Raw genomic sequence first — 26,326 nt, forward strand, 5'->3', positions numbered from 1 at the left:
GAAGTCCCGGGTTCGATTCCCAGCCAGGGCACACAGGAGAAGCGCCCATCTGCTTCTCCACCCCTCCCCCTCTCCTTCGTCTCTGTCTCTCTCTTCCCCTCCCACAGCCAAGGCTCCATTGGAGCAAAGATGGCCCAGGCGCTGGGGATGGCTCCTTGGCCTCTGCCCCAGGTGCTAGAATGGCTCTGGTCGCGGCAGAGCGACACCCCAGAGGGGCAGAGCATCGCCCCCTGGTGGGCAGATCGTCGCCCCCTGGTGGGCGTGCCGGGTGGATCCCGGTCGGGTGCATGCGGGAGTCTGTCTGACTGTCTCTCCCCGTTTCTAGCTTCAGAAAAATACAAAAAATAATAATAATAAATAAATAAATGAATAAAATAAATAAAAATGTAAAAAAGAGATAGCCCAAGTAAACAAGCTAACATCACACCTTAAGGAGCTAGAAAAAGAACAAAGGCAACCCAAACTCAGCAGAAGAAAAGAAATAGTAAAAATTAAAGCAGAACTAAATGAAATAGAGAACAGAAAAACTATAAAAAAAATTAATACAACAAAGAGCTGGTTCTTTGAAAAAATCAATAAAATTGACAAACCACTGGCTAGACTCACTAAGGAAGAAGGAGGAAGGACCCATATAAACAAAATCCAAAATGAAAGAGAAGAAATTATCAGAGACATCATAAATATACAAAAGATTATAGTAGAATATTATGAAAGATTATACGACACCAAATTCAACAACCTAGAGGAAACAGATAAATTCTTAGAACTTTACAATCTTCCTAGACTGAGCCATGAAGAAGTAGAAACCCTAAAAAGACCTGTCTACAGGGAGGAAATAGAAACAACTATCAAAAATATCCCCCAAAACAAAAGTCCAGAACCAGATGGTTACACTAGTGAATTCTACCAAACATTCAAAGATGATTTGGTACCTATCCTTTTTAAAGTCTTCCAAAAATAGAGGAAGCAATACTCCCCAATGCAATTTATGAGGCCAACATAACCCTCATACCAAAACCTGGCAAGGACAATGCGAAAGAGGAAAACTACAGACCAATATCTCTAATGAATACAGATGCAAAAGTCTTAAACAAAATACTAGCAAATTGAATACAACACATTAAAAAAACAATACATCACTATCAAGTGGGATTCATTCCAGGAGCACAAGGATGGTTCAACATCCGGATATCAATCAATATAATGTGCCCCATCAACAAAACAAATAACAGAAACCATGTGATCCTATCAATAGATGAAGAAAAGGCATTCGATAAGACACAACATCCTTGTACAAGATAAGGCTGCCCACTCTCTCTGTTCTTATTCAACATAGTTCCAGAAGTTTTAACCAGAGCAATCAGGCAAGAGAAAGAAATAAAAGGCATTCATATTGGGAAAGAAGAAGTAAAGGTTTCACTTTTGGCAGATGACATGATCCTGTATATGGAAAACCCCAAAGACTCCACCAAAAAACTATTAGAAACAATAAACTGATACAATAATATCACAGGATACAAAATCAATATACAAAAAACCTACTGTTTTTCTATATGCCAACAATGAAACTTCAGAAAATGAACTCAAAAAAAAACAATTCCTTTTATAATTGCAACAAAAAAGTATAGTACCTAAGAATAAGCTTAACAAAGGATGTGAAGAACCTATATACTGAAAACTACAAACAATTTTTGACAAAAATTGAAAAAGACAAAAATATTTCATGTTTATGGATTGGAAGAATCAACATAGTTAAAATGGCCATATTACCCAAAGCCTTATACAGATTTAATGCAATCCCCATCAAAATCCCAATGTCACTTTTTAAAGAAATAATAAAAAAATTACCATGTTTGTATGGAACCATAAAAAAAAATCCAAATAGCCAAAGCAATCCTGAAGAGAAAGAATGAAGCCAGAGGTATTACAATACCTGACTTCAAATTACACTATACAGCCACGATAATCAAAACACCATGGTATTGACAGAAAAACAGAATTTGAGAGCCCAGAAATAAAACCACATATATATGGACAAATTACCTTTGACAAAGGAGCCAAAAACACACAATGGAGAAAAGAAAACCTCTTCAATAAATGGTGCTTGGAAAATTGGAAAACCACACGCAGATGAATGAAACTTGACTACAGTTTGTACCCCTGAACAAAAATTAATTCAAAATGGATCAAAGAGCTAAATATAAGACCTGCAACTATAAATTACATAGAAGAAAACATAGGTACTGAACTCATGGACCTTGGCCATAGAAAACACTTTATGAATTTACCCAAAGGCAAGGGAAGTAAAGGCAAAAATAAATGAATGGGACTATATCAAACTAAAATGCTTCTGTACAGCAAAAGAAACTGACAACAAAACAAATTGGCAACCAACTAAATGGGAGATGATATTTGCAAACAACATCTCCAATTGGGAGTTAATATCCAAAATACATAAAGAACTCACAAAGCTCAGCAACAAACAAGCAAACAATCCAATTTAAAAATGGAGAGAGGACCTGAACAGACACTTCTCCCAAGAGGACATACAAATAGCCAACATGTGTATAAAAAGATGCTCATCTTCACTAGCTATTTCGAGAAATGCAAATCAAAACTACAATGAGATACCACCTCACACTTGTTGGATTGGTATTAACAGGACAGATAAAAACTAGTGTTGGAGAGGCTGTGGAGAAAAAGGAACCTCATCCACTGTTGGTGGGAATGTAAAGTAGTACAACCATTGTGGAAGAAAGTATGGTGGTTCCTCAAAAAATTAAGAATAGAATTACCACGATATGACCCAGCAATCCCTCTACTGTGTATCTACCCTCAAAACTCAAACATTGGTATGTAAAAACACATGCAACCTCCATGTTCATCACAGCATTATTCACAGTGGCCAAGACATGGAAACAACTAAAGTGTCCCTTGATAGAGGACTAGATAAAGAAGATGGGGTACATATATACAATGGAATGCTACTCAGCCATAGAAATGATGACATAGTGACATTTATGACAATATGGATTGATCCTGAGAACATTATACTGAGTGAAATAAGTAAATCAGGAAAATCTAGGAACTGGATGATTTCACACATGGTTGGGATATAAAACTGAGACTTATGGGCGTAGATAAAAGTGAAGTGGTTACCAGGGGGAAGGGAATTTAAGTGAACGGGGAGGAGGAAGGCGGATGTGGGGAAGGGTGTAAAAAGGGACAAATAGGCCCTGGCTGGTTGGCTCAGCGGTAGAGTGTCGGCCTGGCGTGCGGGGGACCCGGGTTCGATTCCCGGCCAGGGCACATAGGAGAAGTGCCCATTTGCTTCTCCACCCCCACCCCTTCTTTCCTCTCTGTCTCTCTCTTCCCCTCCCGCAGCCAAGGCTCCATTGGAGCAAAGATGGCCCGGGCGCTGGGGATGGCTCCTTGGCCTGTGCCCCAGGCGCTAGAGTGGCTCTGGTCGCGGCAGAGCGACGCCCCGGAGGGGCAGAGCATCGCCCCCTGGTGGGCAGAGCGTCGCCCCTGGTGGGCGTGCCGGGTGGATCCCGGTCGGGCGCATGCAGGAGTCTGTCTGACTGTCTCTCCCCGTTTCCAGCTTCAGAAAAATACAAAAAAAAAATTAAATAAAGGGACAAATATAAGGTGACAAAAAATGATTTGACTTTGGGTGATGGGTATACAACAAAATCAACAGTTCAAATACTATAGAAATGTTCACCTGAAACCTATGTACTCTTATTGTTCAATGTCACCCTGTTAGAGTTAATTTTCGCTAAATAAAATTTTTTAAAAAGATACTATATAGGAACTGCAGTATGTGTGATATATTTTGATAATTTGGGAAATAGTATGTTTTAATCAATAAACTACTTAGTATCCCAAATAGAAGACTCTCGAATTAAAATGGGCACATGTAAAGATGTATAATTCTTGTATCATGAGGGAAAAGAAAAACTTTACTGTTTTCAGTAGCCTTCTTTCTCCCAGGTAAAACTGCCGGTGTGTCATTCTTCCACTGTCTGCACTTGCCACACCAAATCAAAACGAGCCGTATAGAAAATGTGCTGAGAGATACAGCACGAAGGGGGACAACTGTGCTGGCGTCAGTTGGTCAGGAAGGTGTTAGTGGGCCACCCCTGCCTTCTGCTTGGTTTTGGGCAATTTAATATTTATTTCTTTATTCATTAAATACTCTGGAACACCTATAAAGGCAGAGTACTATCCAATATCGATGTGCATTAGAAAGGTTAACTAATTTAAACTATATGACAACTCTTTGAAGTAGTGACTATAATCAACTCCCTTTTATAGATGCAGAAACTGAGATGAACACAAGTCAATTACTCACGATAACAATAGTAAGTGATAGAGCCAGGATTTGAAACCTGGTAGTTTTGCACCAGAGTCCTCACTCTGGGGCACCACGCCATGTTACTCTGTAAGCAGTGAATGCAGTGTCGTTGCTGCCTCGTTTTCCCAAGAGAAAGGGGCTCGTGATCTGTTGACCGCCAGGGTACCATTTGCTCCAACTTTCTCACTGTACCATTTAGTGAGTCTGTTAACTGCTCATCTTAATCTATGGTTATTGATCTTCATCTTGTAATAGTCACTACCTTTTAAAGGTTATCTTTTGGGACCTATTTATACCCCCCAAATTTTCCTACTTGAGCTGGAACTGGGATCACCATGGGCTTTTAAGTGTTCCCTTCCTAGCCGGCTAAGGACTGGATGAAAAGGCAGCACTGTGACCCCATCAGCATTTCTAGTGTGTGTGCTCAGCCGTGCTCAGCTGCAAGTTCAAAGGGCAGTTCTCAGGTGCTCTGTGGACTCCTAAATGTCTTATGTTGTCAAGGTGATAACAAGTTTAAATCAAGATTTGGTTGGCTCATTTTTAAAAAATAGTTTAAAAAAAAATTCCAGGCACTTTAATATTTAACTTTGATCCATATGTTCTCTTAAAGCAAATTAAAATTTGATCAAACATTCTGAATATGAAAAGATTTAAATTAAGCCTGATACTCCCAGTTAAAACCCAATAACTAAATGCTTAATTTCAAAAAAATAATTCCCTGTCCCATCCCAAACCAACCAATCTTCTTATGATTCTTTTATACTCATTGGTTGTGTCATCAAAGAACAAAGTAAAGTGAATTTTGGCAGTCAGCCAGTTAATTATAGCCTTGGGCCAAGAAATCACTTTGTAATCTTAATTTTATATTTTGGCTTTTTATTTGAGTTGAATAAATGGAACAATTGCCACATTTTTCATTTTACTCTGTGTTTTATAGCCAAAGTAGCAGCGTCTGTGGAATGGCAAATGTCTGCACTCAAAGTTAGCATTAAGGAAAGCTATGTGAATATTTTCAAGTGTTTACCCGTCTGGATCTGAGTAGGCTCAGTTAATATGTGAACAAGAGAGACCTATTAGTTCATGGAATTATTCTGAAATTAACTCCCTCTAAGAGCATTTATGTCAGACCCTTTGTCCCCAAGGCCAGACCATATATTGCTACATAATAAGAAAGAGAAAAAAAAAATGTGAGCAGTATGACATTTTTTTTCTAAGATACTCATACTTTACAAGAAAATAAGAAAGAAAAGACATTTTATAGTTTTTCCTATTTTTATATTGGTTACATAGAAATGAAATACTTCTTTCAGTCTTCAGCAGCAAAAAATAGCAACGCTGTTAAGCTCAGCACCCATGCTGGCCAGCTCCAGTGGGAAGGCCTTGTGCTAATGAGGCCCAGGTCTGGGATTTGATGCCCATGGGAACCAATTAGCTTCACAGAGAAGGCTCTGAGTCCCATGGTCATCCTAGCTGGTCCTGCTAAATCTCTGCCTCTGTTTTATGCTAGGCATTATCATCAGACATGGCAGCACATCTTTCCTGGTCAGCCTGCCTCCCTCCTGGCCAGGCATTGATAAGCCACCCTGGGAGGCCCACCTTCTCTGCCAGATCCCATAGGCATTGCTGCATAAGCCACGCATTTCTTCTGATGCCCCACTTTCCCAGGGTTTCCTAACACAGACTTTGTACTCCGTCAGGGTGGTGCCCTCTCTACACCAGTAAGCCTTAGGAAGATCCCAGCCTGTGTCTTTGCTCAGGTTGTTCCCACAGCCTTCCCGCTCACCCCTCCAATGCCCAATCAAGTTCTGTCTCCTTCCTGACACCACCTTGCCTACTCTAGGCTGCATTCCTTGTTTCCCAAACTCCAACAATGTTTACAGATTTTCACGCACAGCATACAAAGCTTTGCCTTGTTCTATTACCACCACGGCACACACTCATCTCTAGAATTGTGTTGTAACTTGACTGTCTGCCCTGTGACCTTCATCCCTCATACTGATTCTGAGTCTCACAAAATAGGTGCTTGATAGAAAGGTGCTTAAATGATCAAAGAGTGCTACATAAGAGCTAATAGCTGGATCCTGCTCTACACTACAACCACTGGGGGGAAAAACTTAGAGCTCACACCACACTTCTCAGTAGATTGTTTCATAATACAAAGAATACTCCATTACCATTGCACAGAATGAGAGTAGTTACCAAGAAGCCTTATATGTCTATCACCTTTCATCTGCAAGTGTTTAGCAACAGTTGGTTAGCAATACAATTTTTAGAAAAAAAAATTTTTGGAATTTATTAATAATACATAGATAATTTCTGATCACTTCTGTTTAATAAAAGAGAACAATGGGAAGAATTCATTATTTGGGATTTAAAGAAAATGGGGTTATTTCTTTATGAAAAATGAAAAATTTGGAATGTAAGATATTTCAGAAGTATTATACATTTATCATTTTAGTTATTCTCCAAATCAAGGGTATGTCTAGTAGGATTGAAGTCTGTTTCAGTCATTTAGGTTTTAGTTTTCACAAAAAATAGTTACTATACAAAGGAGTGCCATAAAAATAATAAGAATTTTTGAAAGTTTTTCTGAAGTTTACCAACAATCACTTCTGTAGCCAATTTTACTGTTATTTCAACTTAGCAACTCCTATCGTATAATAAAAGATAAATTTGTCATAAATTTTATATTTATATGATCAAAATTAACAAATTAAGAGGACATATTTATTTTTACATATAACATTTTCCAGGGCCGCGAGCCATGTTTTCTAGTAACCCAATATATAAAAAATTTTATAACTCACTTAAATATTGGCAGATACATTACCACAAAGCCAGGTTCTTGTGCTTTCAAAAAGGTATTAGCTGCTTTAGTTGCTGCTGGATGCCATTTCCTGGCCAGGGTTTTGTGGACTCATCTGCAAGTGTGTCAGAGGGGGGCCCCATATTATTTCCATATTTATGTGTGAAACATCTAACAAGCAACATAATACAGAGTTCCTGGTACACACTCGATACTCTTGAAAAGGGCAGAGCAGAATAAAAACATGAAATACCATTTTAAGGTGATATTTCACTGCATTAAAATCAGACTATGGTGATTTCGTTAGCAAAGATGTGGAATGTTGTCTGGGGACTGAAGATGTTGGAAATAAGAATGGGACCGATGTGACTCCTCTTAGTAATGAGATGGCAGTGGCTTTGAGCTTTGAGACACAGATCACTGTATTATCTATGCCCAGCATTATGTTAAAAAAATAAAATTAAAAGGTGTGTGAGTTAGAAATTACAAAGGAAGAGCTTTGTAGGAACCTTGAGAGTGCTGCTTATTTTCATAACAAAGTGATAAAACCTCAGCAGTTGCCTCCCAGCACCGCTGCTTAGATGTCCCCTCTTCTGGTATAGTTTTTACACGGTCACCAAAAGTGGCCAAAGAGGCCCTGCTCCTTCCTGCCATGGCGGCCTGTGCCCACTGCAGGTCACACATAAGTGAGATTGTGCTTGTGTGTCCGGCGAAGCTGGCAGAGGGCATGGCTGTGTCTGTTCACTGCCGTGTCCCAGAGGCCTGACCCAGTGCCTCGCATAAAGCATCAGAGTGAGGGAATAAATGCTATAGTTTGGGGAGCAGGAAAGATAGGAGGACAAATACGGATTTTATAAAAAGTAGGACTAGTAGCCTGCCTACAAATTAATTTGTTCTTGAATTAGCACTTAATAATAATTATTTTAAAACACACCTCCCTATGATAGTAGCCAAAGTATATAAAGACTTTCTCCAAGAAATTAAAAAGTACAAATACATCACTAGCTATATAAGCAAAAAAACTTGACTAAGCAAAGAATTATAAATGGCAAATAAATGTGAGTAAAAATTAATATATCTCAGTAGTAATATTTTAAACTGTATTAAAACAAGATACAAACTTTTATTTACAAATTACCAAACTGCTCATAATCCAGAGTGGTGAGAATTCAGTGAGCAGGACCATTCTATATACTGCAGTGAAAACTGGTAATACCTTTGTACATTCACATACAAATGTGCACACACATTTCCAGGAAAGAGAGATGTGATTGGGGTTTTTTATGCACATAGATAGCTATTTTAGTTTTATGTGACACAGCAATGTATTAGAAACATGTTAATGTCTACCAATAGATGAATGGTTGAACTAATTTATCAATTTACATCTAATTTACTATTTACATCTATTATATTTAAGCATATTGTATATATGCTTCCATATATACGAAAGATAAAAGACTGGAAGGTGGCATACCAAATAGTAAAATAGAGTTGAATATCTCCTTATTTTTATCTTTTAATATTTCAAAGGTTTTTTTACAATGAGTATAGAGTAAATGGTTTAAAAGAAAGCCTTCTTTGAAGATTCACCATTTCAGAATAGATACTTGAAGTGTGATGACCCAAGAGTTGGACCAAGAGTTTATCTTGTCCAGATAGTGATCTGTCCAGGAGCTCCACAGACAATGGCATGATTGTCATTTCCATTGACCCCTTTCCTCCAAGGTCACATGAGTGCTCTAATTATCCGTTTGCACTGAGGTGGGACTGGACTGTGCTTGTGTCTGCCAAGGGCAAGGTTGTGAGAGTGCAATCCCTGTTCTACCCTTGCAGCAACCCTGACCTCCGGAGAACTGAGCCCATCTTGGAGAGCCCCTTGCAGAGGACCAGCAGCGGCAGCTCCTCCAGCTCCAGCACTCCCAGCTCCCAGCCCAGCTCCCAGGGGGGCTCTCAGCCCGGATCGCAAGCGGGGTCCAGTGAAAGGACCAGGGTTCGAGGTAAAACTGCCCCTTACAACATGTTCTGCGGAGGAAAGCAATAGGTGGAGAGTCACCTACTGCTTCTTGACTTCTGTGACATCTGCTGCTGGTGTGGCCACCACTGTGTGATTCTGAAGAGCCAGTTAACTGTTCTCAGCTGCAATACCCTTAGAAGAGTGGGTATTAATAGATAGTATGATAATTATACAATAATATAATAATTATAATATATAATCCCCAGTTATGCGCCATCTAGTGAGGTCTAAATCCTTTCTAGTTAAAAATACCAACGTTTTCTGAGGAGATCACAGAATATTGGTCTTATTTGAAAATATAATCATTTACCAATCACTGGGTTTTCCATTCTGTTCGCTTCCCTGGTTAGAGTTTCCTGTGCTCCGAGTGCCCCCTCCCCGTTGTCTCAGTAGTTGCTTTTTGTGTTCCGAACATAGTTCATAATATTAGTTATTTTTCAAAGTGAAATTTAATAAATATTAATGTGGAATATATATATATTTGAGAAGAAACAAATTTTGACATTAAAGTATATTTAATTCTTCTGGGTTTTCCTATTAGAGAGGTAAAAATTAGCCTCTGATCATTTAATTCAAGTCATTCATCACTGTTCAATTTTCATTAATGAGGAAGCTTGTGAAAAACATTAATATGTCCAGCAAATTATACACGACAACACATTGTTTCTAGCTAACCTAAATTTACTCCTTCTGAATAACCTTCAGAAGATAATTTTGCTTCCAAGTCATAAAAACCAAGACTTTTTAAAGTGCAGTTTGATAAATATTAACACACTTTTCTTAGGCTTTTCACTAAACATAATCACAATTTACTTTTTAAATCTTTTCAAGGTCTTAAGTAAATGAAGTCATTACATGTTTGAGAAGGTTGGCATCTGACATGTGGTGCTCCTGTCTCTGAAGTGGGCAGGGGCTGGGCTGTGGCAGCACCTGGATGCATTCTAGCAGCAGTTGCACAGCCCACAGCTGTGTATACTTTGCCTTGATCCAAATATAAATTTACTTAATTTAGAAAACTGCCATTCCCTTACCTTTTTCTATTCGTCACTTAATATCCTTAGTAAGTATAAATAAGTATAAATGCTAAAGAAAATTCTCCTCTCTGGTTTAGGTTTAACTCTTATGCATATATCATTTTAATTCTCTGATCCTGTTCAGGTTTAATTCTTACCTCCTTGCCATTGAGCCCCTAGTTCTTCTGGTTTAAAAACACTCTCGTGACCCTGGTACGTCTCTGCCCTGGAAAAAGCACTTTAAAACAAAAGAATCTGCCCCACCCTGGATGGCTGCTTCTCTCTGTGTAAGCTCGTAAAGCAGAGGGATGCTGCCCTCGCAGCTGTCGGGAGCCTCCCCACCCTGTTCCTGGACCTCTCTTCCAGGGCCTTCCCCTTTGTCATCAACACTCTCTTTCCTGCCTCTGCCTCATTCTTTCTTCTTTAAATTAAGGACCCAGACAACTCCCTCCACCCACCCACTGGAAAGCCTTTCCACCAAGTAAAATGAGTTTCTAATTTTTTTTTTCTACAAAATTCCATCGGAATAACCTATCCTAGTGGTTGAGTGGTAAAAAGAAGAAACCAAACACCAACTCTTAAGACTAGGACATTGAGAAATCAGACAGAATCTTGGCTGTATCCATAACTTCAGTGTGTTCTTTAGGTCAGTGTTTTATATGTTCAGTTGTAAATAGGAAAACGTGCCACATCATTGGATTGGAGAAAGGATTGGCATAAAAAGAGCATTTAGCATTAGGCTTGACACATAGGTAATGCTCAGTAAGTGGTAGGGGTGGTCATGCATGCTAGTTTTTGTTATTACTGCTAGTGACTTCCAGGTTAGAAGCCTAAGTGCTTGATTAGTTTGCCTAAACATTTACTTTTTTTTTTTCTTCATGGATTTGCTTGAGAATGTACCTAAATGAATGAGTCAGCTGAGTAATACTGAAGCATGACTCACCACAGGCCTGAACTGGAGCCAGCACCTTCTGACAGTCATTAACTTTCTTGGCCCTCTGTGTTTTCCTCCAGCCAACAGTAAGTCGGAAGGATCACCTGTGCTCCCTCATGAGCCTTCCAAGGTGAAACCAGAAGAATCCAGGGACATCACCCGATCTAGTCGACCAGCTGTGAGTGCTTTTCTTTCAGAGAGTTTTAAATTCTTTTCATTTGCCAAAGGACCCACCAGATAAAATAGTTGGAGATATAGTCATGACTATGAAACAAAAACTGTTGAGATTACAATAAGAAGAAACATCCAGAGAAAGTCAGACCTGATGAGGAAGGAACTGAACAGATCTTGGATTGCTTATCTGTCTTTAGGGACGTGGTGATCATTAGCAAATATACTGCTTACAAAAATTAGAGGATATTTCAAAATGTGAAGCGATATAATATCCCCTAATTTTTGTGAACAGTATAATTCATATCGTTTCCTAAATTTTATTCGGCAGCGTTGGTCAAAAGATGTTGAAATTCTCAGTTAAGATTTGGACACTTTCCGTGGTGGTTTCTCTTGTCAATTCTGTCCTTTGCTCATATTATTTTCTATATGAATTAATATTACAATTTTTCTGCTGCTTTCATGCCTTTAGGACTGTATTTCCGGGACCAAAACCTGATAAGCATGGTCTGCCAAGGGGCCTGATAACATGCACTCTAGCTGCATCCCTGTGGCACCGACCCCACATAGCCTTAAAGAAAAAAAAGGGCATGGCTAAAGTTTGCAAGTTAGAAATTATTTGGGGATAAGATACTTCCACTTAAATTTTGAGACTTTTTTCTATTAAATAAATGTGAAAACTTTTTGGTTTATTAAATTTTAAAGTAAGAAAGTATAGTGAGAATAATAACAAAGGGGATTTGCACTCCTCTGGGTTGAGTTTCTCTTTCCCTTTGGGATTTATCAGTGTTGTACTAACAATTCCTGTTTCGTGTCTAACCTGCCGCTTTTCTTCTGGCCTTTTCCTTTCCTGTGCATTCCTCCGGATGGGGTTCTTCTTATCGCAGAGCTATAAGAAAGCTATAGATGAGGTTAGTATTATCTTTTCTTGGTCATGCTTTCACAGAATGCAAATATAAATCTGATTTTCTGATCCTGACATTCGGAAGAGTGGCCCACTGGATCGTAGATTTATTTAAAGTTCCCTCATTTGGAGTAATCTATTGGGAGGAGACCCCATTCAATAGAAACCAGCCTAAGACCCTCAGACACCTTCCGGAGACCTTCCTTCTAAGCCAAAAAGTTACTTTTACAATCTTCCAGTCTGTTTAAAGATAAGCCCTAGTGCTTTGTTATTGACATAGGTTTTTACTCGAGTATCTTCCAATAGCAAACCTGAGCTTTGTACCCTGGGCTTGCCAGCCTTGCTAGGGAATGGTGGTTCTGCTAACAAAGAAAAGAGACATCATTCTAGGGCACTCCAAATTTATAGTGTGTAATTTGTGAACCAGGAGTTACTGGGTGTTGTTAGATTAATTTTGTGGGACATTAACATCAGCAGCAACATCAACTTCAGTTAACGAATACTGGCGAGTTAAGTGACTTTATTTCCTTATTTGTGGAGACATTTTTCCATTAGAAGAATATATGGCCTTGTCAATCTGAGGTACCTTGCTAAGAAGAATGACTGCGTTACTGCTATTTATCAGACCTCCATGAATACAGAGTAGTGGAGTTTTTGTTGTTGTTTTTAAGACAGGCCTTGCAAACAGCCCTAACTGCATGGACTCTAAACACTACCATTCTGGCTTTAAAGCTGTAGCTCTGCTGAGCACCATTTTTGGGAAATAATATGAAAAAAACACACTGGCTCTGGAGTCAACAAGCTGCTTTCAAATTCTAGCTCACACAATATGTAATTGGTTGGAACCAGTCTATACCCTCTCTGGGCCAGAGTTTTCTCATCTGTAATGTGGGGATAAATCTGCCTGCATTGCCTTGCTCACAAGATTGTTTAGGATCCCTCAAGATCAAGTGTATGAGAGCATTTTATGAAGTATGAAGTGCTATGTAAAACCAGGAGGACATCCTCATGTTAAGGCTTGGGCCAGGGGCACGGGCTGTTTTGGCAGGAAAGAAGATGTTTCTATGCATCTAGTCTTTACCAGAAAGCCTCACTTTTTAGCATTATTTTTGCCTTACCACTCAGAGGGATTTAGAAAGTAATTTTCATGGTTGAAGGATAATTGCTTATAAAAGAATGAGATGCTCTATGTCTATAGTATGTGGATGGCACTTGCAGAACGGACAAGGGAAGAGGTTTTTAACTGCTCTGTGCCATGGCCTTGCACCCTTCCCTCATGGTAGTGAGCAGGACTAGGATCATCACAATTTCTATCAATTTTCTTTTAAATAAATGAAGAAAGAGAACTATGCTCTGATGCTTTGCCTACCAATAAAATGGCTGTGTGTGTGCACAACTCAAAGGAAATCTCATGAGTCCAGAAACTGGCTGGAGGTGGCTGTCCCAATGGAAAGGTTTCTCATAGATCTCATCTGGTTAGCCCAGGATATTTTAGGTTTTTAAAAATTACTTCTTGGGCTGGCTTTAGCTCAGCAGTTCCTTCAAGTTCACTTGCTAAAAATGACTTCATTTTGGTATACTCTACCACACTGGACAGAGATGAGAAGGCACAACAGAGGCATAAGTAATTATAAGTAATTGGGTGGGGGGTGAGAGTTGTTTACCAAAATCTCTAAGACCATGTGTGGTTTAAAAAAATCTTCTAGATAATTCTAATAACCCTACCCTCTGAGTATCACTGATCCAAACCACTCAAAATACAGGATTATATGGTGCTATCTAGCTCAGTGGTTCTCAAATCAGAGACAATTCCTTCTCTTTCTGCCCTCCACATTGGTGACATCTGCCAAAGTCTGGAGCAGTTCTGGTTGTCACACTTGGAAGTGGGAGAAGTGCTATTGGCATCTTGTGGGTGGAGCAGAGATGCTACAAAACATCCCCCAGGGAACAGGGAACAAACTGCAAAAGGGAATCATCCAGCCCCAAATGTCAGTAGTGCCACGGTTGAGAAACTGCGAATTAACCTTCCTCCCATCTTCATTCCTAGATTTTGATGTGGCTTCTCTCACCAGTGACTGAACTGATGCTTAAAATTCTTTCAAATACTTGCTGTTCATTTAATGGTTTAGTTTTCATAAAAATCCATCTGGGAAAGTGTCCATTAGTTGGGCATTACTTTCTAATGGAATCTGTGATTGAGCAGCACAGTCTGTGATTACTTCACACAAGCTCTGAAAAATAAATAGTCTTTTTTGTTCAGCGTCCTGAAATATATGGCATGAGGATTATGGCACAAGCAAAAACACTGGCTTTACCACTATTTTTTATTAGTATTTATTAATAAAATCTGAAAAATTTCAGAGCACAGCCAGTTTGAACAAAACTTGAGCAATAACTAGATGAGGATGCTGAAGTCAAGTGACTTCTCCAAATCTTTAGATTTCCTAAAAAGGGAGAAAAAAATTAGTATGTAAAGAAAAGACCAACTTTAAAATTTTTATTATTTTAATAGTTTAAAAATTGAACTAAAATTTGAATAAACTATATTATTTCTTAATAGAGCATCCTTTTAGATAAGATAGTCGTAATCGTCAAGTTAAATAAGTTTTCTTGAATGAAATATTATATCATGCTAATTCTAAAAAAGTATTACACCAAAGAAACTGTTAGGTAAGGACCTCCTAACTATCTTCACATTTACTCTGCAGTCAAAAATCTTACATTTTTCATATTTTTATAGTTATACATTCTTAGATATTTTCATGTTAAATAGCACTTTTTCCCTTGTTTTAGGGTTTTTTCTTAGCTCCAGGCTTGAGACAGCCAAACAGTAAATTACTACAAAAATTCTTTTATGGAGAAAATTGGTATTGTCAGAAAATAAAATGTATGAAAATGGATCTGGACCCAGTGGTGTCAATGTTAGATCATGTCTGTTTCCTATAACTCTTGTAAATTTTTCCAGGGTAGGTGGATAAGAAACAAAACTTCAGCTAAACACGTAGAGTCTTGGCAATGGGAGATTAACTTTTTTGACTGGGGTTACTTTTGAGTTACTCATTATTGTTACCTAAGGATTTTTATATATGCTTCACCCTCCACGATATTACCAATTAAACTTAAAAGGGATTGGCAATTATTTTTAATGTTTCAGTAAAGAGAGCTTTTTAATAATGCAAAAACAAAAAAAATCTAATTAAAAGCAAAATTATAAAGTAGGTCAGAACTTTAAAGTGTTTCTAAATATAGTGTTTGGAAAAGTTTAGGTCATTTTAACAAGTGAGGCTTTCTTTAAATCAATAGGCTTTGGACCAGCTAAATATTTCTAATTATTTTTTAAATGTCATTTGTCTTGTTTTGAAATGTCAGAGTTAGGAAAACCAACCCATGGAGAAAATATATTATTAATTTAAATAAATTATAGCTGATATTATATTTTACTCATAATTATTAATATTAGAAGCAAATTATTTTAAACCATATTCTCTCTTTAAATCATAATAAAGTACATTTTTAAGGACAATAAAATTTTAAGTGCTAGTTATATTATTTGATGAGACTTAACATGAGTCTAACACACCTAAATACAAAATAAATCTATCCAATTTCTTATTATTTTAGTGGTTTAAGAAATTATAACATCCATATTCATTCATAGCCTTAACAGATATCTAGACTATATTTCCCCAATGTGCTCAAGGATACCCTTGACTTTGGTTTCAATTTGATAAAGATTAACAATTGTCAAGAGGAAATAAGAAGTAAAAAGCTGAATTTTGAATATTAGATTTTCCTATTTTGGCCCATTGCCAAAGGAACCAGAACTAAATTTGCATAAAATTCTGTGTGGTGATTTTCCTCTTCTTGAAGGACATGCATTACAGTTATACACCTTTGAGTCTTTTTCCTGTGCACCAGTTCTGTTTCATCAGTGGGGCACAGACACTCACTGAGACTGAGGTCACGTGTGTGTGCATCTACCTTGCACATGTGTAAAAGCCCAGAGAGCATGTTTGGGTAAAAAATGCACAATTTGAATTTTTGAAAGTTTCTTTTTTCCAAGGACTTCAGTCTAAGTGACTTCAGAACAAATCATTATTGCTTTCCCTTTAGCTTCTATGAAATTAGAAAGAAATGACTCCTTCACTTAACACCACGGACATCCTAAATTCTAGATAAAATGCCTGAAGTGATTCGTTTCCTAGTCTTAACCAAGGTAGTAATGGCTGACATATAGGTAATAGTAAAGAACCATGACAATCTGTTGTCTTCTCTAAGTAAAATCTTTTTTTTTATTAAGTGAGAGGTGGGGAGGCAGGGAGGCAGAGACAGACTCCCATATGCACCCAACCGGGATCCACCCAGCAAGCCCACTAGGGGGCAATGCTCTGCCCATCTGGGGCTATTGCTCTGATGCTTGGAAAGGAGCCATTTCAGCGCCTGAGGCGAGTCATGGAACCATCCTCAGCACCTGGGGCCAAATTGCTCAAACCATTTGAGCCATGGCTGTGGGAGGAGGAGAGAGAGAGAGAAGGAGGAATGGTGGGAGAAGCAGATGGTTGATGCGCCTGTGTGCCCTAAGCAGGGATAGAACCTGCTGAGCAGGCCAAAATCTTAATTATAACTTAATTATATGCATTAGTCCCGTTTTTTCTAACCAATTACGATACATTTCAAATGTCATTTTATATCATTTACATTGCCATAATCGTATTATACGTCAAGTGAACTAAACTAATACATTTCTGGATTGAAATAAAGAGAGAATATGGCCATAAGAAAATTGGGATTTAGTATCTTTCAATGAGTTTCTTTTTCCCTAATCCCCTGTCTCTCACTGAATGTTCTGATTCCCACATGGGTCACTAATATAGGGAGAAATGGTAAGACTGATGTCCAATTGCTTTTTCCTCATTTGCATGCTGTGTGCCATGGGCAGTTTAACCCATGCGAGTTAGAGCGGCCAAGCTTTTGCAGAACTGCTTCCCTCCGCATTGCCCTGAAAGCATGTGAAATCAAAGGCAGTCAGATATTCAGCACACTGCCTGCAACGTGCCTCGTGATTAAATACCACATCACCCCATTCCTCAGGCTACAGGTTTCATCATACTCATGGAAAACTGAAAAATGGTCTCTTCCTTTTGGTGTTTGCACATTCATTTTAATAGTCCTTGCCAGGGTTTCTGCCAGGTGACTGCAATTTAAACCAAAAGTAAGTGAAACACCTATAATTCTGGAAGAGAACTCCTTTTTTTGTTTTGTTTTGTTTGTTTGTTTGTTTCTCTTGATTAACTCAGCTCTGTGGCTATAAATTTCAGTGGCACTGGGCTTTGGTTTGGTTGGGCCATTATTTGATGTGGTGTCTCTGCTCTCCAGGGAATGATGACACACCAAATGAGTCATTGTTATAGCTGGAATCTTGGGAATTGCTCTGTTCTGTGACTGATGCTAGATTTTGGTACAGTAGCAATCATAAGAGGGGAAAGGCCATGACTATGGCTTGGGCAGGGGCCCCACAATACTGGGGAACGATTTCTAATCCCATGCATTTTCCCATTAACCTGAGGGTGACCAACTTCACCTTCCCAAAATAATGCGAGAACCCAATGTTTGTATATATGTGTACACACACAACACACATGCACATATATACACATGTGTATGCAGAACTGACCAGTCTCAGTCTAGCAATTGGTTTTGAACAAAGTTTAAATTTATTTCATCTTTTCTAGTTTCTACACGCTACAAACATTGTTTTCTTAGTTCCATGCAGTAACTATGTTTGTAACAATTCTATACAGAGCTTTTTTTTCTTACTGCTTGTGCTGGAGCACTGACTTGCTAAGAGGTGTTGCTTTGGTCATAGCCACAATTCATATAGGCTGAACCAACTTCTTTTGTAGGATCTGACGGCATTAGCCAAAGAATTGCGAGAACTCCGGATTGAAGAAACAAACCGCCCGCTGAAGAAGGTGACTGATTACTCCTCTTCCAGTGAGGAGTCAGAAAGTAGTGATGAAGAGGAGGAAGATGGAGAAAGCGAGACCCATGATGGGACAGTGGCTGTCAGCGACATACCCAGACTGATGTAAGAGGACAGCTTTTGAATGCATGCCAGGAGGGGCTAAGTCTCCAAAACTAAAGGACAAAGAAATAAGAATTAAAGATTGTTGATGAGTCTCTGGCAAGATCAAGGGACTTTTGGGATTCACATTTTTAGTAGAGCACACATAGTTCTGTGACTCTCCCTCCATAGACACAGTCGCTTAGAATACTTAGTGTTTCTAGGACTGCATGTGCTTTCTCTAGGTGCGGTTGCTGGCTTGTGTCTTTGGGGATGCCTTCTTGGTTCTTGTCAGTTCCAGGGCAGACAGTATTGACAGGCAGACTGTTGACATGCACCTGTACCCCTGGAACTGGCAAGAGTGAAATTATGGACATTGACATTTTAAGGTTAAAAGTAACAACCTGAAACATGTTCTATCACCATCACCACTAAATAAGGAAGAATGCACATGGCAGTGTGGGGTGGCATTCCCCACAAAGAGTCAGGAGTTAGATAATTCTGCAGGAAACTTCTGAGGGTTTGACTTAAATCTGCTCATCATGATTCTCTGTTTTATCTTATTCATTGTCTCTTTTATGTGATCCTTTTGTTGTGTGGCCTGTGACTGTACCACATACATTCTGTCAGTCTCTTTGCAGTCTTCTTTTTGATTATTTTTATTTATACTTACCTATAATTCCATTAGTATTTATGCCTTTTACTTCCTTTCTCTTTGTAAGTGAAGGGGAGGCTCGCTTTTTCTTTTTCTCATTGGACTAGATCTGATGAAAGAATCCCTCCTCTTCCCAGTTTGCTTCCCCACTTCAAACAAACATGTTTGTGTAGTCCACTCACATCTCTCAGACACCTCGGAGCTGTTGCTCTGATTTGCTGTAACTTTGATAGAGTGATGTTAACTTTTCCAACTCCACTCCTCGTTCACCTCCATTTCTTTAGCTCAGCCAGTAGTATTGCTCATCACAGCACACTCACTCCCTGTAGAGAAGATGCCGTTTCAGGCCAGAGTACTGCCTTCTCCAGGAGGGACTGGGGCACAAGGCTGGCCAGTCCAAGGGAACGTCACCCACTGGCTAACAGTCACCACATACAAGCAATTCTGAGAGGCAAATCCAATTACCAGAGCTAAAAATTTATACTGGTTACTTGACTGTTGATTACCCAGTTAATAACAACCATAAATATGCTAAAATATGCCATTTTTGAACAAATTTCATTAAATTACTTTTTTAGCAGCAAATGAAATTGTTGTAAGAGGCAGAATCACTAATCCAGAACACTTCTGCAAAATATGCTGGTCCTCTCAGCTTCTGTCTTGACTCAGCATTAATTCTTCTATCAGCTGTTTCGAATTCCTTTTAAGCACTGAATGTATAACTATCAGGATGAAGGTGATGATGAATTTGAAAAGTAAGTAAAACTTTTACTGTGTACCACATACATTCTATGTGTTAGACACTCTATGTACCACCATATACTATGTGTTAGACAGCATACTGAGGGCTTTGAGACATTCAAGAAATACTTGAATTCTGCCTTCCCAAAGTTTATATTCTACTTGGAAAAAGACAAAATTATATATACCTGGAAAGCTCAAAGTAAAATAAACATTCGGTAGAATAACCAAAGAGCCTTGGAAAGGATTTAAAATCGCATTTGATTTTTAAGCCTCCTGTCCTTTTTACAAGGCTGTTCACCGTGTCACCCTCCTACCTCTTAAGGTAAATCCATCTCTCTCCCTACTACAGAAACACTCTCCTTCTAAAATTGCCTGAGTAGACCATGCTGCACTTCTGCTCCGCTGTCTGGCGCTGTCCTGTCCCTTTAGAAATCACCTACACACAGCCCAGCCTCCCAAGTAGAGCCCGTCCATCTCCTCTGCACTTCCCCTGGATCTCAAGTGTATTCCTATAGATTCTCCTAGCACCTCAAATTGGGATATTTGTTACTTGTTTCCTTCTCTGGGCTGTGAGGTTCCTGAAGATAAGGACTGTACCTGTCATCTTTGTACTCTTCACACCTTACTTGACATCTAGAATAGAGTTGATCTTCACTAACTTTGGTTTACATTGAATTCACTAAACTGAAATTGCAAGTCCAGGTTTCAAAGGGTTTATAGCCTAATCCAGAGGAAAGACATGCACTCATATAACTGTCATCAAGGTAGAAGAGAACATGGGTCTATGAGAAATGGGAGGAGGGGCTGAAGTAAAAGCCCAGAAGACTGAGTTTGATGGGAATGTAGGGTGCATGAGGGAGGACAGTCTGGAGTAGGGAGGCCCGAACGAGAAGTGTGCACTTGATCGTGTAACCAATGGGGAGCCATTGAAGGGGAGTGACATGACAGGTGCTGTATTTGAAAGAAATCTTTTCAACAAGGTGATTTGGAGAGAAAACAGACTAGAAGCTGGTAAAGCAATTCAGAGGATCTGTTACCATAATCCTGAGAAATAATCAAGGTGCTGTCCTTGAATGTTTAGAGTGGAGGTGAAGCCTGACATGGTTCTTGGAGAATCGGTAAGCTTTAGATGGACTGAAATGATCATCCACTAAAGATCATTTAAAATATTTTTAATTGTAAACAAAACATACTCAGAAAAAAGCAAGATACAAATGTGTTTGTATGTGCCAATTTGATAAACACATACATCTTTCTGTGAATATAAAATATATAGTCTGTTCTACAGCATGACAGGTATGCCTAAGAAACCTCACATTAAAAAGATTCATTATAAAAACAATGGTATTTTTTTAAATAAATAGGGTATTTTAGTGTTAGAGTGCTTCATATATACATTCTTATCACTTTCATTTTCTGTGCTTAAGGTAAACCTTTACTTTTTGTGCTATATATATTTTAGAGCAAAAAAATAAAAGCATTGCAACATAGGTCACTACCATAAGTGTATACAAAATAGCTTCTCAGAAATGGAGCCCTGCTGTTTAGATGAGCAGCTGCAGATTCTGGTGTGCAAAGTAACACTTTTTTCTATGTCCAGTGCTGGTTCATATTTACAGCCAAAGGTATAACCTATAAGAGTATATACATAACTAAGATTATATTCCCTAATTGATAATACTATTTCTTAGTGACTCATGCATAGAAGAATAAGTGGATGGAAATAGAGTAAAATTATAATAATACCTCTGGATTATACAACTCTAAGGGCTTTTTATTTTATGTAAATCCTTACGTTTATGGTGAGCATGTTCTACTTTTATAATCAGGAAACACTAGGGGATGGAAGGAAAGGTGTGTAAGTTGACTTGTGGCATCTGATGCAAGTCAAAAAGTCGTCCTTTTGCATCAGAACAGTACGTGCGAGGCACGAGCGGAGTCAGCAGGGACATCCGCTGTTACCTCGTCCCTGAATTTCGTACAGCCTCACAAAATGCATTCTAGACAACAAAAGCCAAATGCCATTGTGTTTCTTCATTTCTGTTCTCATTAGAAAGCTATGGTTCTGACCCCGTTGTCCACCGGAGCCACAATAGTCTCCAGGGCATGCAGAGCCCCCTGCCCTCCCATCCCTTCGTCAGGTTCTGGTCCTGCCCGTGTGTGGCAGTCTGTGGTCCCGCCCATGTGTGGTAGTGGGGCACAGGTCATGCTACATCCCTGCTGCCCTGCATCTCTTATCCCTGGGACCCATGACTGGCTCTGTGCCTGCTTTAGCCAACCTCACCTCGTTGGTCCTCACAAATGCTGTTCATACCCCCAGTTTTGTTTTGTTTTTTTAATAACCTCTCTCCTTGTTCCACATCCTCACATACACCCTGCCTTGTATCTGAATATTTGCATTGTGTTTACGTGCTATTCTGGATACTAACCTTTTTAGTTTCACAAGCCGTGTTTTCTTAGGTTTTATGTTTTCCACCCAGTGCCAAACCAAGGGTCTTTTATGTGGCAGGTGTTCAGTAAATGTGTATTGAATTGAATTAAATCAATACCTGCAGGAGCTCTTTGACAAATCCAATTAGAAGAAATTATTGTTCCAAACCTGTGGCCTAATTACAGTAAATTTCCTATAGTTCGCTTCTAATGAGCGGATGTGTTTTATTTTTTAGTCTTTAGAGGAATTTGGACAATTGGTTTTTCTTACCCAGACTCTACAATAGGCAAATACTTATGCAAGAAAGGATTATATAGCCAAAAAATGTTATAGTTGTTTTACCCTTAGTTTTTTAATCATTGCCTCTTAAAAAATTTTTATTACTAATAAGGTTTTTTAGACATTTTAGATTTACAGAAAAACTGAGCAGATAGTACAGAAAGTTCCCATTACTCCTCCCAAATCCTACGCAGTTTTCCCTATTATTAGCATAAAATGTTACTATGATTCATGTGTTGCAATTAATGAACTAATATTGATACAGTAACTGAAGTCATAGTTTATTCACATTTCTTTACTTTTTACCAAATGACCTTTTGCTGTTCCCGAATCCTATCCAGGATACCAATTTCCCTTGGTTATTTAGTTACCATGCCTCCTTAGACTGCCCTTAGCTGTGACAGTTTCTCAGACTTCCTTGTTTGTGATGAACTTAGCGGTTTTGAGAAGTACTGATTGGGTATAGTATAGAATGCCCCTCTATTGGAGTTAGCCTAATGTCATTCCCATGATTAGACTAAAGCTATGGTCTGGGGGAAATTGAAAACAGAGGTAACATGTCATTTTTGTTGCCTCATATCAGGGATACATATTATCAACATGACTTATGACTGTTAGCATTGACCTTGATCATCTGCCTAAGGTACTGATTTTTCAGGTGTCTCCACTGCAAGGTGTCTTTCCCTCTCCTTTCCATTATGCACTCTTGGAAGGCAGTCACTGTGCACAGCTGCACTTAAGGAACAGTTATGTTTCCCCTCTTCTAGGGCGGAATATCTACCATGATATAGTTGGAATTCTTCTGCACAGAAAATTGGTCTCTTCCCCTCCATTTATTAACTTATTCAATCATTTATATCTGTATAGACTCGTAGATATTTATTTTATGCTTTGGATTATGATTCAAACCTTCTTATTTTGTGGCTCAAGTTGTTCCAGCTTTGATCATTGGAGCTCTTATGTTTCTCTGGCTGGCAGCCTCATCAAGCCCTTTCTTAGTTTCTAACACTATAAGATATTCCAGGCTCATCTCATATTTCCTGTTCCAGTCCTGATTCCAACTATTTCTCCAAGGAGTCTTGATTTCTTTTATTAAATGATATTAAAAACCAAGATTTGGGCACTAGGTGTGCTCATGGCTACTGGATTATCATTTATTTTAGCCCCCCTCAACTGACAAAGCAAAGAAATATATCTGTGTATATTAACCCATGTACATGTGTATATGCATATGCACGTATGCTATATGTATGTATGTATGTATGTATGTATACTGCTCACAAAAATTAGGGGATATTTTATAGCTTCATATTCATTTTGAAATATTCCCTAATTTTTGTGAGCAGTGTGTGTGTATGTATGTTTCTGGGTACAGTCATGTGCTATTTAACAATGGGGAAATGCATTATTAGGCAATTTTATTGTCATGTAGACTTCATGCAGTATGCTTACAAAAACCTAGGTGGTACAGCCTACTGCACACCTAGACTATATGATATAGCCTGTTTGCTCTAAGCACAAACTTGTACAGTAACACATAGTAAATCAAACATAAGAGAAAACGATGCAATTAAGAGACATATGAGGCTGCTATCCCTATAACTTGGCATACTATTCTACAACAAACTTTACTTTTTTATAAGTAGAATGTACACTCAAAAGTAATGTATAGTGTAGTAAATACATAAACCAATAACAGTGATTTTTTTATCATTATCAACCATTATCTCCTGTACGTAATTGTAGGTGCTGTACTTTTATTAAACGACTGGCAGTGCAATAGGTTTGTGTACACCAGCATCACCACAAACATGAGGAATGTGTTGTGCAATGACATTATGATAGCTATGATGTCACCAGGTGAGGGATTTTTCAGCACCATTATAATCTTATGGAACCACAGTGGAATAGGTGGCCCATCATTGACCAATATGTCATTATGCAGTACATGACTGATAGCCATCTTTATCTATATTAAGCTAAGCAAGAGGTCACCCTGATATCTCCTGCTCTGATCATGATACCACAAGTCATCCTATCCACTCCCCTTTCTTAGCTGTAAATTCCCACTCCAATGAGAAGCCTGGTTCTCACAACTTGCCAGCCATTTACGTAATTATTCACATAGAGCAGTATTAGAACAGTTCATCTGTACCCCTTGGGAAAAGACTTTATCAAATGAATGGCTACATTCATGTCCAGAGTGAGTAAGGTCATCACCTTTCCCCATTCCCCTCATTCCCCTCACTGAGATTTTTTTAAGGCATTTATTACATAGTTAGATTCTCTTGGCACATTGTACATTCTTTCCTAGGACTCTCCAACATCCTAAATGATTTTTTAAAATTTGCATACCTCAAGTTTCACTTTCTGTGCTATACAGTTCTATTACTTTATAGAAGAGATAGTTTTGTTATCTTGGAATACTAACCTAATTATAAGAACTTTGTTCTGGCACATCCTATATAGAAAGCTAAACTCAATGCCAAAGATACTTTTAAAAATGTAAAAGGCAAAACTCAACATTAGTTGTTGAGAACTATTTTTTTTTTGTATTTTTTCTGAAGCTGGAAACAGGGAGAGACAGTCAGACAGACTCCCGCATGCACCCAACCGGGATCCACCTGGCACGCCCACCAGGGGGTGACGCTCTGCCCACCAGGGGGCAATGCTCTGCCCCTCCGGGGCGTCGCTCTGCCGCGACCAGAGCCACTCTAGCGCCTGGGGCAGAGGCCAAGGAGCCATCCCCAGCGCCCGGGCCATCCTTGCTCCAATGGAGCCTTGGCTGTGGGAGGGGAAGAGAGAGACAGAGAGGAAGGAGGCGGGGGTGGAGAAGCAAATGGGCGCTTCTCCTATCTGCCCTGGCCGGGAATTGAACCCGGGTCCCCCGCACGCCAGGCCAATGCTCTACCGCTGAGCCAACCGGCCAGGACCTGTTGAGAACATTTTAAGCATGCTAATAACTATCCTCATAAGTGATTGCTTATTATTTTACAGAAGAGCTATATTTTGACAGTAAACGAGGGAAGTCTGTACTAACATCATTAAACAAAACCTTTGGCCTAAGACCCTCAATTATTTATTAAACATTTCTGAATGCTAACTTGCATGCCAGATACAATGCTTGGCACTGAAGGTACCACCATTAATGAGATCTGGCCTTTGCAAGACTGTGTACTGAGTGGATTGGTAGAGATGGGCAGGGGGGTAATGTGGAGGCAGAGTAAAGAGCCACCTATACTGTCCCAGTGGGACTGAAATGGACTTGGGATGTCTGAACTGCAGTTTAGAAAATGAGTTACTGCCTGACCTGTGGTGGCGCAGTGAATAAAGCATCAACCTGGAACTCTGAGGTCACCTGTTTGAAACCCTGGGCTTGCCTGGTCAAGGCACATACGGGAGTTGATGCTTCCTGCTCATCCCCTGCCTTTCTCTCTCTCTCTCTCTCTCTCTCTCTCTCTCTCTCTCTCTCTCTCTCTCTTCTTCCTCCTCCTCCTCCTCCTTCTCCTCCTCCTCCTCCTCCTCCTCCTCCTCCTCCTCCTCCTCCTCCTCCTCCTCCTCCTTCTTCTTCTTCTTCTTCTTCTTCTTCTTCTTCTTCTTCTTCTTCTTCCTTCCCCTGCCTCTCTAAAATGAATAAATTTAAAAAAATTTAAATGAGTTACCTAAGGGGGGCAGAGAATATAAATGAGTCTTTCTGGAAGAGAAGATAAAGTCACCTATGGTAGCATAATGTGTGGAAGAAGTTACTAGAAATTACATGTTTAGAATTAGAAACGGAAGGTGGGTTTTGGTGAAAAATTAAGGCTAGAGAGATAGTCAGGACTAGATAATAGATATCCTACTATAAGCCACAGGAAAAAAAATTAAGTTTACCTGTGATTATTGAGGAGCTACTGAAGGTTGAAAGCAAAAGAGTGACAGGATCAGATTTTCAGTTTAGAGAGCTCAATT

The 26,326-nt window shown here is 39.1% G+C and overlaps 1 protein-coding gene across 7 annotated transcripts in view; it reads left to right on the forward strand.

Annotated features, from left to right (window-relative positions):
• TNIK (TRAF2 and NCK interacting kinase) overlaps window positions 1-26,326 on the forward strand; it is a 415,592-nt gene that overhangs the window by 359,187 nt on the left and 30,079 nt on the right. For 5 of the 7 annotated variants that reach the window (XM_066241478.1, XM_066241483.1, XM_066241484.1 and 2 more), the window contains 4 exons: window positions 9,000-9,163; window positions 11,208-11,305; window positions 12,186-12,209; window positions 18,106-18,290. In XM_066241478.1, coding sequence (XP_066097575.1) covers window positions 9,000-9,163; window positions 11,208-11,305; window positions 12,186-12,209; window positions 18,106-18,290 — 471 coding nt within the window. The remainder of the gene's footprint in view (window positions 1-8,999; window positions 9,164-11,207; window positions 11,306-12,185; window positions 12,210-18,105; window positions 18,291-26,326) is intronic. The other 2 variants (XM_066241479.1, XM_066241481.1) reach the window with 1 other exon arrangement.

The sequence above is a fragment of the Saccopteryx bilineata genome, chromosome 8 (assembly GCF_036850765.1).
Source record: "Saccopteryx bilineata isolate mSacBil1 chromosome 8, mSacBil1_pri_phased_curated, whole genome shotgun sequence".
NCBI lineage: Eukaryota > Metazoa > Chordata > Mammalia > Chiroptera > Emballonuridae > Saccopteryx > Saccopteryx bilineata.